General features: G+C 38.0%; 1 protein-coding gene across 1 annotated transcript; it reads left to right on the top strand.

Annotated features, from left to right (window-relative positions):
* Positions 1–6: 6 nt before the first annotated feature.
* Positions 7–13214, top strand: tgm8 (transglutaminase 8). The gene is made up of 15 exons (XM_005938063.3): positions 7–84; positions 1340–1510; positions 2922–3176; positions 3318–3436; positions 4145–4273; positions 4520–4697; positions 4976–5111; positions 7900–8009; positions 8141–8256; positions 8371–8497; positions 10319–10464; positions 11339–11513; positions 11655–11818; positions 12404–12537; positions 13010–13214. Exons 1-15 carry the CDS (start codon positions 60–62, stop codon positions 13155–13157), a joined length of 2133 nt encoding a protein of 710 aa, XP_005938125.1. The 5' UTR covers positions 7–59; the 3' UTR covers positions 13158–13214.
* The last annotated feature ends 1283 nt before the right edge of the window (positions 13215–14497 follow it).

Genomic DNA, 14497 nt, shown 5'->3' with positions numbered 1-14497 from the left:
GTCAGCGCCTTCCAGAGAGCTTCTCGCTGTACTTAAACTGCTGCAGAAAGTCTAGAAAGATGTCATCGGAGACCAGACGGTCAAGTAAGTACAGCAACTTTTGAATGTACATTAACTGAATTTTACCATCATTTACAATACATCGCACCATATATATATTGTATGCATGAAGAATGTATTGTTATTTACATTTTCTTTTTAACACAAGATGTATTATTTACATAATAAAATGTATTTACATAATATTATATCACATGGTTTGTTAGAAGCAAAAGCAAAATAAAAAAGAGATTTTTAGAAAAGGTTGCATCTGTGTCAGTTTTTATCTGGTAAATTAAATACAATATCATAAAATGCTTATAGATGATGTGACTTCAGTCACCTTTGCAGTTTCTTTAAAAAAGCTTCTGGGGAATAAAAATGCATTGGATTAAAGCAAGTGAAGATTTTTTTTTGTGATATGCTCAACTTTATCACAATAAAAAACAAAACCCAGACAAAGCTAACGGCGTGCCTGTGGTCATTATCTCACAACTGTGAAAATCCAAAATATGTTCTGTAAAACAAAATTAGGTCCAGGTTCAAGTCAGTTTAAAGTCAGTTTAAATACCAGTATGCCAGATTGATTTTTATACAGCATGCCTCATTCACACACATTACACAAGCACTTTTTTATGCCTCAGTACTTTCTGTCTAATATTTATACTCTGACGGAGACATCAGAGAACAACTAGGGGTTTAATCTTGTCCAATGTTCTTTGGCAGGCAGACTGAAGCAGCCAGGGATTGAATCACTAACTCTCCGATTAGATGACCTGCTTTACCTTCTGAGCTCCATTAAATTATTGTGCTTACATTTATCCATTTCTTGAGCAGACATCTATAAATAACCTTAGAATGAAACATCTGGCTTTTCTTATCTCAAGACCAAACTTACTTCTTAAATGCTGAAATGTGTTGCTGTTTCTGTTCAGTCATCCTAATTGTCCAATTCTTGCATCAACATCATAACTAAAAAGTAGGACATGTTGGAGGAAAGGGGTTTTCAGATTTGAACTCAGCAAGTAAACTTTGTCAAAGTAAAGGTGCAATTCTTGACAGTTTGAAAAGATGGAGTAAACATATCACCACTGTGGGCTTTAGTCCTTAAGTGTGGAATAGTTAATTTGACATTTAAGGCAAACATATGGAGAGAAAGGGGAAAGGAAAACACACACACACACACACACACACACACACACACAAAAGACATTAACAGGATGAAGGTTCCAGTATCCTGGAAAACTAGCCACAATTCTTTTGATTTTGTCTGTTTCAGTTACATTTTTATTTTTTCCAGTTTTTAAAGGAGTCGGTCTCAACTATGAGATCAACAACACTGAACACCACACCAAAAAACTCTCAAAGGATCAGCTGATTGTGAGGAGAGGTCAGCCGTTCACTGTGAAAGTTGAACTGACGCAACCTTTCAACCCTGACCTTTACCCGCTCACCATCACTGCAGAAACAGGTTGGTCTGTAGTTATACAATGAAGATATTTTTTAAATTGCATATAACTTTCTTTTAATAGATTTTGTTTATTGAAGTAATAAAAGAACTGTTTGAAAATTGATTTCCATGTATCAACAGTGTTTTATGAGGGTTTTTTTTTTCTTGTTTCTGTTTTCTCTATTTTCTTCTTTTTCTCTGTTTTATCAGCAATATTAATGTTTCGGAATGCTTAATATGGATGTCTATCAAGACCTTTGTGAAACCCATTAAAAATGAAAGATACATTGTACATTAGTGTAGTTTAAAAAGAGCTCTTAAACACAGGAGCCAGATATTTCAACCAGAGAGCAGGTTTTATATTTATTAATAGAAAGAGAGATTAAGAGAAATTATGTCAGGTGACAGCAATGAGGGTGGAGCAGACAATTGAAAGGGTGAGGAGAAAGCTAGACATAACACAAAGGGGAAAGGCTCTGTTGTAAATAAACTAAGCTTTACTTCTTAAAGGCTTTCACCTACTAGCACAGTTGGATGTGACCAGAGTTTTTCTTTTGCTTTCAGTCATTGGTTGCAATGTCTTTGTTGGCATGAAATTAAAAAGGGAGGCAGTGACTGGCATGATTGAAATGTACATGGAAGTACAGTACATAATGCAAATTCTAACAAGTTTGAAAGTTAATATTTACCCCAGCTGTCATAGAGTGAGAGGTGCAAGTCTATAATGAGACACATTTACTTGTTCTGTGTTGTACATGTATATGTGGTCAATATCTTAGTAAACATGGCTAAACTTTCAAATGGTAACCTATAATGCTCATTTATAGCTCCATAGATTTATTCTTGAACTGTGCTCAACTTTGAACCCATTTCCCCTTTTAATGCATAATTTAAAAAAAAGAGTAATGATGCATCTTTAAGGTACTGATTTATGTTTATTAAATTCTTTTTTTGGACATGGAAGGTCCTGTCAGGGACCATAGACGGTAAGTTAAAGATGGATCCAGTTGGTGTGACAGTTTCCACCAGTTTATAGACAGTGGTGTTTTAAAGCCTTGACCTGACTGACATGTCAAGGAAAAGGACTGAGAAACACGACACACACCTGCACTAGTGACTTGTCACTCATAGAGCATTGTTTCTGATAATAATGAAGAACAACGTTGTAACAGGAACATGATGTTGCATTCAGTAAAATTTGAAAATAGGGACTGCAACCATAAACCATTAAAGTGTTTACTTACTGCTGTTTTCTCATAGTCTTCTTTGCAACTGCACTTTTTTAAACAGTCACCACCTGCTGGTCATTAGAATTAATGCGGGTTTAAGAAGGATAGTTTTCATAATGTCCATCTTTGGTGGTTAAAACGGTTTGATTGTATTGTATTGTTTATCTCTAGTTACCTATTACCTCTGTGAATCCTCTCAACAGGAAAACATCCATCCGAGAACCTGGGGACAAAGTCATGCTTTGGTATTCCAGACAAAATCAGCCGTTCGCCGTCAGCGAAGGCGGTATGGAAGATGGAGCTTGAGAAGAGATCTTACCCACTAACGGGTTCCTTGAATTTGACCATTACCCCTCCAGCTGACGCTCCAATCGGAAAGTACAACTTAACTGCCAGATATAGGAACGAGGAAACCTTGTTGGCAACTCTGGTAGTGCTCTTCAATCCCTGGTGCCCTGGTAGGTTTGTTATCTTTCTGTCTGCTGCCAGTTTGCCTAACTGTCCATCAACACTGTTCATCTGTTGCTGTTGTTTTCCTTAAAAACACTATCCATTGATCTTTATGTCTTAAGTATTTATCCCTGTCCTTTTTACTGTAGACGATTCAGTGTCTCTCTCTGATGAGGCACAGAGACAGGAGTATGTGTTGAATGAACATGGTATAATCTATAGTGGAAGTGAGAACTACATCAGATCTGTTCCCTGGGACTTTGGGCAGGTATACACCACACACACACACACACACACACACACACACACACACACACACACACACACACACACAGTCTGAAAAATGCCTTCAAACTCATGGGGACTTGGGTTTTGGTTGGGCCCCACAAGTATGGTACATTTTAGATTTTGGTCTACACCAAGATAGGAAAAACCAGTACACACATACAAACACACTTTGTGTAGGTTTATTAGATTTTTGACACTGAGTTTAATAAATAGACACCAAATAGCACCATATTAAAAAGGCACAATCTTATCTTTCAAAATGGTAGCTACTGAATAATGCTAAAATTTTATTGCTACTGCATATTTTATTTTAAGGGTTTAAACACCATTGTCTTCACACCACTATAATATTTTATCTTCTATAAAGCAAAATAAAACTGGTTAATTTAAAGGGGTGTATACAGTATCTAGAATAATTTAAGATTCTTGATAAATGTTTAACACAAGAGAAAGAAGATGTAACCACCATCAACCTTTGCATAAGCAAAAACATATTTATGTTTGCTAATTGCTTGCAGGTAAATTTTAAGAATGTACTCACACAGAATGACTCAGTGAGTCACATAGACACAATCTGACACTACTGTAGATAATTTTTGACGATAAGTATGAATAGACTTGCTCTGCTATGAAGTATGAATGACTTACACCACTGTAGTTTAAGATAAGCTGCTCTCTTCCTGCCCAGTTTGAAGAAGACATGGTGAAGATTTGTCTGAAGATCTTGGATGTCAACCCCAAACACCTGGCAAATGCAGCCAATGATGTTTCTGCTCGCTGTAACCCCATCTACGTCAGTCGTGTGGTCAGCGCCATGGTAGGATATTTATGAATATACATCTGTTCTGTACAGATGTATTTTATTTGCAAAGAACATTTCTGCAAAAGGGTGATTTAAAGGATTATACTTTAAATATAAAAGGAATCAAGGTAACATGTAGGAAGGAATGGTTTATGGCATTTTGTTAATCAATGTTTTATAACCATTTTGAGGGAAACCATAGCTCACTTGTATAAATCACAATATAAGAAGGAGAACTTTGTTTTCCTTTTTTGCTTCCAGATCAACAGTAATGATGACTATGGCGTCGTGGAGGGACGGTGGTCAGGTCCATACTCGGGTGGGAATGAACCCACTCACTGGTCTGGCAGCTATCCCATCCTCAAGCACTGGTATGACATCAACTGCCAATCAGTCAAATATGGACAGTGCTGGGTATTTGCTGGCGTGATGTGTTCAGGTACTTACTAACTCTGCAAGTCCTTACTCACAGTACAACCACCAATTTTCTAGACCAAAGTACTAATGTAGGATAATACTAGATGTTCTCTGGAAGTTCATAATATTACTGATATGCATCTGTCTTTTCCTTACTTACAACTTTCTATCACTGGGCCAGCTAGTGGCATAGCATTAAGAATAATGATATTTAACAATAAAATCTAATGTACAATTTGACAAATGCTTCATTCACTTCTTTTCTTTTTTTGGCTGTTTTCTTTGTCTTTTGGGATCCAGTAATGCGTCTGTTGGGCATCCCATGCCGTGTGATCACCAACTTCCAGTCAGCTCATGACAATAACAAGAATCTCACCATTGATGTGTACCATGCTGACTATGGAGTGAGAGAGAAAGAGACCCACGACAGTGTCTGGTAAGACATCTATCTACTTATCTATCTATCTATCTATCTATCTGTCTATCTATCTATCTATCTATCTATCTATCTATCTATCTATCTATCTATCTATCTATCTATCTATATATATCTATATATTAGGAGTGCAACATACACAAAATTCACATTCGATTCGGTTCGATACTTTGGTGTCACGGTTTGATATTTTTTCGATACAAAAAAATGTTCATGCCTTTTTAATTTGTCATTTATTAAAATTATAAATATATATTTTAACTCAAAAGTACAGTTTTTAAATTTAATGTTGCTGAAACAACAAAGTAATAAAATAATAAATCTATCTGATCGAGAAATTACTCGAGAGTTTATTACAGAGAAATGACTCTTTCCAAAATAAAAGCTATACTATACACTTCTTCTGGGCTATATTCTCAGCAGCATATGAAACATATCAGGTCTCCATGAGGAGAATCCTGTGCTAACGGCCGTCTAAATGACTCAGGTAAAGTTTATAGCATGCGTGCTTGTTGTTTTTGTCTGCTTCCACTTGTCTTTGCACTAGGATGATGTCGGTGTAAATGTGCAGTCATATTCGTTGTGTTCCCACTAGTGCTGTCAGCGTTAATCTGAAATGACGTTAACGCCACAACACAGCAAATCTCCGTTAACGAGCTACCACGGATCGCCCAGTGCTTCAGCTGGACGGCGTCAACACGTTAACGAGCTAACGGCGCTAACGCAGTAGTTCCCACCAATGTAATTGAGCATTGCGTGGCACATCCAACATACTGTTTTACTTTTGTCCATGACGCGCTTACCTTCAGGGTCATACTTCACATGAAGACCAAAATAGTTCCAAAGGCCAGATCTGAATGAGGGTGGGGGAGGTTCAATTTGCCATGTTGCAAGGAGAGCTTAGCTTCTGTCTTGCTAGCTTGCCTGCACCTCAGTGGATCTGCGCTCGACAGTGCAGCCTAGACGGAGTAGTCAAACGCAGATCCACTGAGCTCTCAACACAGACAGCATCGTCAGAAGAAAAGTTGATAAAATAAATTAAAAATTTTGTATTGTTCGATACATATGCGTACTGAACCGAAAGCACTGTATTGAACGGTTCAATATCGATATGAGTATCGTTGCACCCCTAATATATATATAGATATATAGATTTATTTTTTATTTTTTTTCCCCACTCACCCTGCATGTGAGATTTGTTTGTCCTTTAACCTCGGGTCCTCAGCCAGAGGCCTGGCAGTTTGAGGGACCTATTAGGAGTGGGGAAAAAAATCGATACTGTGTAGTATCGTGATATTTTGTTTGCTAATAATGTATCGATACAGGGACAGCAGAAATCGATATTTTGTTACAAAAAAGGTTTATGTGCTCAGAGCATGTTGATCCTTTTTTCTGAGGAAGAATCCTGACATTCCTTCACTGTCCAAATGTGTTTAACTTTTTTTTGGCAGCAATAAACATGACAGTTTACTTATTTTACTTTAAGACATGTTTTATTTTAATTTTAAAACTTTTTTTATTTAATGTAAATTTATATTTTGTTTTAATTTACTTTCAAATTCTTCAGTTGCTGAATGGGCTGCATAGTTTTCATAAATTGCATAGTTCAGAATAGCTATAATTGTACCAGATGGTTGCATTCAGTTAAGTTGGACTAGACTGTAATACAAACCGTTCAGTTTGTCAACAATAAAACTGACTGAAATGAGAGAAAGACTGAGTGCGAGACTTTGATATTAGATAAAATTAATATTGATAAAGTTTAACTTTATGTACAGAATCTGAATATTGCAAAATATTTTTTTAAAAATTGCAATAATATCGTATCGTGCATTAAGTATTGTGATAATATCGTATCGTGGGATGTATGGTGATTCCCACCTCTAGGACCTATGAAGTCTGTGAGTCTTGGCTGGGGAGGGTCTGGCTTTTCATTTAATTTGTACTTTGCACTGCTGATTTACTTGTGGTTCCTGGAATATTCAAAAGTAGAATGGGAGTCCTCAGCTTTCAGGCCCCTGTTCTGTGAAACCAGTTCCTAGTTTGGAACTGGGAGACAGACACCATCTCTACTTTTAAGATTAGACTTAAACCATTTCTTTTTTATTAAGCATGTAGTTAGGGAAGGATCAGGTGGCCCTGAATCCTCTCTTAGTTACGCTGCAGTAGGTCTAGGCTATTGCAGGGGCCTCCCATGATATCTGGAGGATGCCGGGAGGAAGATAGATAGTAACATAAAACTGACTTTTGATTTTTTCCGTTATGGTGGACTAGGCCAAGAGTTAGGCTTTCAAAATGAATTAAAACTCCATCTAAGTCTATGATTAATTTGATTAATAGATTGAAGTAGAAAAGTAGAAGATTGTTGTCACTCTACCTCCTCATCCTGTGTTTCAAATATTCTGACAGTGGGATGGAGGGGGTGTGGACTCATATAACCTGTTGTAACCAGGTTTCAGTAAGGCAGAACAAATTAATATGTTGTCAGTTATTAAATCATTTAATAAAAAGGACTTATAAGAGAGAGCCCTAATATTTTATAATTCACATTTAACTGTTTTACTCTTTAGTGCAGCTGAAGATGGTATATTATTCTTTCTTTGTAATTGTCCATGTTTAAATTAATTTGTCAAAATCATCAACAACCCCCCCAGTTTTTGATCAACCACTTTAATTTCCTTATGCTGTCACTTAGTCCAGCTCTGTTGACTGTTCTGGACTTTCTAAATCCAGTGTTGAGTTTCCACTCACTCCAACATCAGAATGTTGTGTTCTGTATCTGTTTAAGGAACTTCCACGTCTGGTTAGAGTGCTGGATGACCCGAACTGACCTGGCAAAGGATGGAAAATATGACGGGTGGCAAGTTGTGGATCCAACACCACAGGAAAAGAGTGACGGTATGAAATTTCTTGTCTAAACTGTTTCTTCCTTTGTTTTATTACTTTAATTTATTGATAGTAAATATAAGATTAATTTCTAAGTATTGCGTTTGAACACTTTGTCTGAATGAGCTGCTCTACATATGCAGGTGTATACTGCTACGGTCCAGCCCCAGTCAAAGCCATCTTGGATGGAGAAACTGATCTCAAATATGATGTCCCATTTGTCTTTGCTGAGGTCAATGCGGACTGCATTGACTGGCTGGTTAGTATACATAGCTCGACTCTATGAATACATGAATATCACATTTAGAAGGAAGTCTTTGGCAGAAATGTTTTATGTCTAGTTTTGTGTTCTAAATAGTTTTTTTGTGTTCAGTGTAAAGCTGATGGCACAATGACGAAAATGCTCTCTGACACCAAGTCAGTCGGACAGAATATCTCCACCAAGACTGTTGGCTCCAACACGAGGCTGGACATCACAGACAAGTACAAGTACAAGGAAGGTGAGTTCAGCTGACAAACTCAAAGATTTGAGCTGACCATTTCGTCCATTGCCATCCTGATATTATGAAACTATACACACGTGGACAAAATTGTTGGTACCCTTCAGTCAATGAAAGAAAAACTCACAATGGTCACAGAAAGAACTTTAATCTGACAAAAGAAGTAATAAATAAAAATTCTATATATCTTAACCAATGAAAGTCAGACATTGCTTTTCAAGTATGCTTCAACTGAATTATTTAAAAAAAAAATGCATGAAACAGGCCTGGACACAAAAATGATAGTACCCACGGCTTAATATTTTGTTGCACAACCTTTTGAGGCAATCACTGCAATCAAACGATTCCTGTAACTGTCAATGAGACGTCTGCACCTCTCAGCAGGTATTTTGGCCCACTCCTCATGACCAAACTGCTCCAGTTGTTTCCAGTTTGAACGACGCCTTTTCCAGACTGCATGTTTCAGCTCCTTTCAAAGGTGCTCAATAGGATTGAGGTCAGGGCTCATAGAAGGCCACTTTAAAATAGTCCAATGCTTTCCCCTTAGCCATTTTTGTGTGTTTTTGGTCATTGTCCTGTTGTAAGACCCATGACCTGTGAGCTTTCTGACACTGGCCAGCACATTTCTCTCTAGAATCGAGTAGTCTTGAGATTTCATTGTACCCTGCACAGATTCGAGACACCCTGTGCCAGATGCAGCAAAGCAGTCCCAGAACATAACCGAGCCTCCCCCATGTTTCAAAGTTGGGACAGTGTTCTTTTCTTGATATGCTTCATTTTTCCGTCTGTGAACATAGAGCTGATGTGCCTTGGCAAAAAGTTAAATTTTTGTCTCATCTGTCCACAGGACATTCTCCCAGAAACTTGACATATTCCAGTCTGGCTTTTTTATGATTTGTTTTCAACCATGGTGTCCTCCTTGGTCATCTCCCATGTAGCCTACTTCGGCTCAAACAACAACAGATGGTGCGATCTGACACTGATGTTCTTTGAGAATGAATCTTAGCTTGGATCTTTTTAGAAGTCTTTCTGGGCTTTTGTTACCATGCGAATTATCCGTCTCTTTGATTTGTCATCAATTTTCCTCCTGTGGCCACATCCAGGGAGGTTGGCTACAGTCCCATGGATCTTAAATTTCTGAATGGCATGTGCAACTGTAGTCCCAGGAATATCTAGCTGCTTGGAGATGGTCTTGTAGCCTTTACCTTTAACATTATTTTCTTTCTAATCTCCTGAGACAACTCTTTCCTTTGCTTCCTCTGGTCCATGTTGAGTGTGGTACACACCATATCACCAAACAACACAGTGACTACCTGGAGTCCTATATATAGGCCCACTGACTGATTACAAGATTGTGGACACCTGTGATGCTGATTAGTGAACACACTTTGGATTAACATACATGTCCCTTTGGTCACATTATTTTCATTCTTTTCTAGGGGTACCATCATTTTTGTCCAGGCCTGTTTCATGCATTTATTTTTTAAATAATTCAGTTGAAGCATGGTTGAAAAGCAATGTCTGACTTTCATTGGTTAAGATTTATGGAATTTTTTATTTATTATTACTTTTGACAGATTAAAGTTATTTCTGTGAATTATTTCATAATTTATGTCACATTTTGTATTATTGGGAATTTCAAAATTCAACTATATAAACCTAATGGAGTAATAGGAATTTGCAAAATATATTGCAGATGAAGATGTAATAAACTTCATCAGTAATGAGAAGGTTCATTTCATTATGGTCTGAACATTTGATATTATTTGATAAAAATGAATTTGTGAATCTTGAACTCAACAACATTTTCAATCCCCACAGGCACTGAGAAGGAGAGAACCGTATTTAAATATGCCCTCTCCAGAAATAAGGAGACAATGGGCAATGAAGGGGCCACAAACAGTACCAACGGAACATCTCCTGGGGGCATCGTTCCACAGCCAAAAATAAACATCCAATTTAAAGAGGTACATCACAGAGTTCCTGTTGTATCTCTTTATTTTTCTATTTAAGTGAATCTTAAATATATTTTAGTACTTACTTGGTGTCTGGATTTTCTAAAAAAAATTATTATTACAAATGTAACAAAAAGTTACCTCTGTTGCCTTTTTAAATTAATTTTAATAATTTAACCAAAACAGTTAATGAATAAAAGCTCATCCAATCCACCAGACCCCATAAAACCATAAAAAGGACTGAAAAAAGCACTGTCAATGTGAAATGTGTTGTCTCTTATATGCAGTTCTATACTCAAGTGTCTACCGTATGACCATTTTAGCACACTTGTCCTGCTCTAGCTGAGCAGCCAGTTAGATGAATAACTGGTGGATTGGCTGTTTGCAGGATCATCATCTGACAAGTTTTCTTTTGAAATGTCATCAGGAGGCCCACAAATAGCATTAATGTTAACAACTGTGGTGGTGATTGGGCCAAATGTTTTTGTTGGAACTAAGGATTGCATTTGTCTTTACTGTATGTGCTTTAATGAGAATGAAAACTTTACGTTTTAACTATATCTTGTGCATGAAGCACACTGAATACTGTCTAATTACGAATCACTCATAGTTTATAGCCACTGGCTGAAATTAGCAAAGGCTGTGCTTAATGCTCTCTATTGTAAATCAATTTTAACAAAAAACCACCCAAAAACCACAACTTATTCAAAAGAGATGACCATTACCGTTGTTACCTAAAAGCAAAGTGCTTTTCTAAATTAAGAAAACTCAAATCTCACAAGCTGTTGTTTTAAGCATATCTTTTTAATCATATTTTAAGGAATTGTGCATAATAAACCTGGTGCACAGGGAATTGTACCTTATTCCTCTATTTGTGATGCTGCAGGTATCCAAGCCAAAGGACGGTCAGGACGTGAGTCTGAAGCTGGTGCTGAACAGTGAAAGCCGCACTGCCAGGCCTGTGTCCATCAATATCAGTGTCCAGGCCATGAGATACAATGGCTCACCGGTTGAAAACATCCAGAGTGAGGTAAAGGAAGAGACACTGCTGCCTGGGAAAGGTGAGTCAATTGGATAGGACTGAAGTGTTTTTTGTGGGGTGGGGTTTATTCTTAGATTAGAGATACCTCAAAGACAGATTGAGAGATCAGGTCATATGAGAGACTGCAACAACTATAATTCTCTCCCTCTGTCTGCTCCAGATCTGTCCATCCCTATCTTGGTCCCCTTCTTGGTGTACCATGAGCACATGGTGGACTCTGACAGCATGAAGATTTCAGCTATGGTCACAGATAAGCTGGAGCCGAAAAATGTCTACCTAGCAGTGAATGATGTCATTCTGTTGGATCCTCCAATCTCCATCACAGTGAGTAAAAAACTACCATCTCTCTCACTCTGTAATCATTTTGTAGCTTTGTTCGAAGAACAACTGACACATTAGCTCACAGCTGTTGTTATCTCCTGCTGTACTTGTTTTAATGATAAATATAATTATGTGAAATGAAATAAAGACTTGCTAAATTAGCACAAAACAAAAAGCACCATCGCTGCCAGTTGACATGTCTTGTATTTAAAAGTAATTGGTCATGGAGCTGGTACAGTTAGACTGAAACTGATTGCTACATGAGGAGTTAGGTCACATTATTACAGTTGGCAGTCTTTAATGTATACCAAATTTCATATTTGTCCTTCGGGATGGAACACTTGAGTGTGCCCAAACCTTTATCTGATATCATGCGCGATGGTCAGAGAGTGAGTGTTTTTCTATGTGCATGACTGTGTATAAAACATGCACCTCCTGTATCTGTGGTGTTGTATGATGTGGGCTGTCATATTTATAGCAGAAGTTGCATAAACTGAAAGTGATATACGTGTTGTGGTTTCTAATTTTTGGTTGGGAAAAATATTGCATATGCAAAAGTTTTTGAACTGTAAAATCTTTGTCTTTTAGACTCCCAGTCTGGCAAGCGTGAACCAAAGCACAACTGCTGAAGTGGTTTTCATGAACCCAGTCAACAAGACACTGACAGATTGCACTCTGACTATTTCTGGAAGTGGTCTCGTGGACGGAGAGCAAAATTGCATGTAAGCATGTGTGCATAATTTAAACTTATCTGGATTCTAAATGCTTGTGTACAGTTTTACACAACAAGTGTTGTGTGCACCAGTTTTTCCTCCATGTAGCAATGGCATTATTTCCGTCTTCACACCACCTCAAATGACACAGGCTCACTAGAAGCTGATCACACCTGGGTTTGGGTCCCTAACGTCTCGGGGCTCAGCTGGGGTCGTTCCCCTTTATCTAGCCACTGACTACAGTGCTCAGCAGTCCCTGAGATTTCTGTAATGGTGTGTAAAACAGTGGAGTAAAACAGTGGATGGGCCATTGAAATCAGGACAGCAAAATTCCAGTGGAGAAACTTCTGCTCACCTCCTTGGCCCATCTTGCAGCTTCCTCCTGTCGTCACAGTTCTAGGAACACAAGCTTTTACCAATCCGGTCTCACAAATTAAACATTAACCTTAACTGTTCTGTTTTACTCTTATGTTTCCCTCAGACTTCCAGACCTAAAACCAAGCCACAGGTTTCGTGTTACGTTTTTCTTACTTCCCAAGAAGACTGGCAAGAAGACCGTCCTGGCTGACTTTGACTGCTCCTCCTTCAGAGACCTCAAGTGCACCTGTACTGTCAATGTCCAACCATAATTCCTCAGAATCACAGGGTAGAAGCTGTGTAATTTTAGTCAGTAAAAAAAAAAAAAAAAAAAAAAAAAAAAAAAAAAAAGCTTGATGTAGACATTTTATTTTTACACAATTTGGTAAAGGGTCAGTAAGTGATTGCATAATTTTGCCAAATAAACTGTCAAAAATGTAAAACCTTGTGGATGTTTGGGTCATTTTTTGTGTACTTTAGAAGTGTCACAGTCTGGTGGAGGTAGACTGTAGGAATTTGTAAAGAGGACCCAAAATGCAGACACAAAAGGAACGTGGAACCAAAACTTGGGTATTAACAAAAAGCGAGCCGTTTAATGAGGCTGGTAAGAAATGTACAAACAAAGAGCAAGGCTAACTGAAGCAAAACTAACATTAACCTAAACTGGGAGAACTAAACAAACAAGCACAACCTGGCCATGAAACATGACGTGAACTACAGACGACCTGACAAAGGACGAACAGAAACACACAGACTAAATACACACAAGGGTGATTAGGGGAAGTGGAAACACATGGGGAAACAGCTGACACTAACGAGAAAAAGGAAGCAAAGCTGACTACACTGACGTAGGACATGGACCTTCAAAATAAAAGAGGCAACGTGAGACGCAGACATGACAATACAAACTTGACAGGGGTAGAAGACACAAGAGGAATCTAATAAACAAATGAACTTAGATAACCTAATGAACTTAAACATAAACCATAAACATCAAAAATAAACTAAAACTCAAAACGCTGGGTCAAACGACCCAGATTCGTAACAAGAAGTCCATCACACCAACACAACTCATTCTTTCTTTGCTGTTTGTTTGTAATCATTCATGCTCAGTATCATTCAGTTTACAGTCTCCTTGTGCTAATAATGTTTCTTATTATTATATAGGGCGACCGTGGCTCAGGGGTTGGGAAGCGTATCTGTAAGTGGAAGGTCACCGGTTCAATCCCCGGGCTCTCTGTCCTGGTCGTTGTGTCCTTGGGCAAGACACTTTACCCTACTGGCGTTGGCCAGATGGCGCAATATAGCAGCCTCACTTCTGTCAGTCTGCCCCAGGACAGAATTTAAAACAACAATTTAAAAGCCCATTATAAAATGGAGTGGGTGGAAACAAGTGTGAGGTGTGTTTTGTGACAGAAGGATATCATCAATAGGGAAAATGAAAGTTGCTATGATGTATGGTTTCAAGACAGTGGCCCAAACAAAAAGACAGGAGGCCGAGGTGGAGGTGGCAGAGCTGAAAATGTTAAGGTTTTCACTGGGAGTGACCAGAATGACGTTTCTGTGTCTGTGGGGTCATCTTGTCTAATTTCACAGGATAAAATTGTGATTT

This window comes from Haplochromis burtoni, unplaced genomic scaffold (genome assembly GCF_018398535.1).
Source record: "Haplochromis burtoni strain Fernald_Lab_line unplaced genomic scaffold, NCSU_Asbu1 Contig_239, whole genome shotgun sequence".
Lineage (NCBI taxonomy): Eukaryota > Metazoa > Chordata > Actinopteri > Cichliformes > Cichlidae > Haplochromis > Haplochromis burtoni.
Note: the sequence above shows the minus strand (reverse complement) of the source record. Positions and strands in the feature narration are given on the sequence as shown.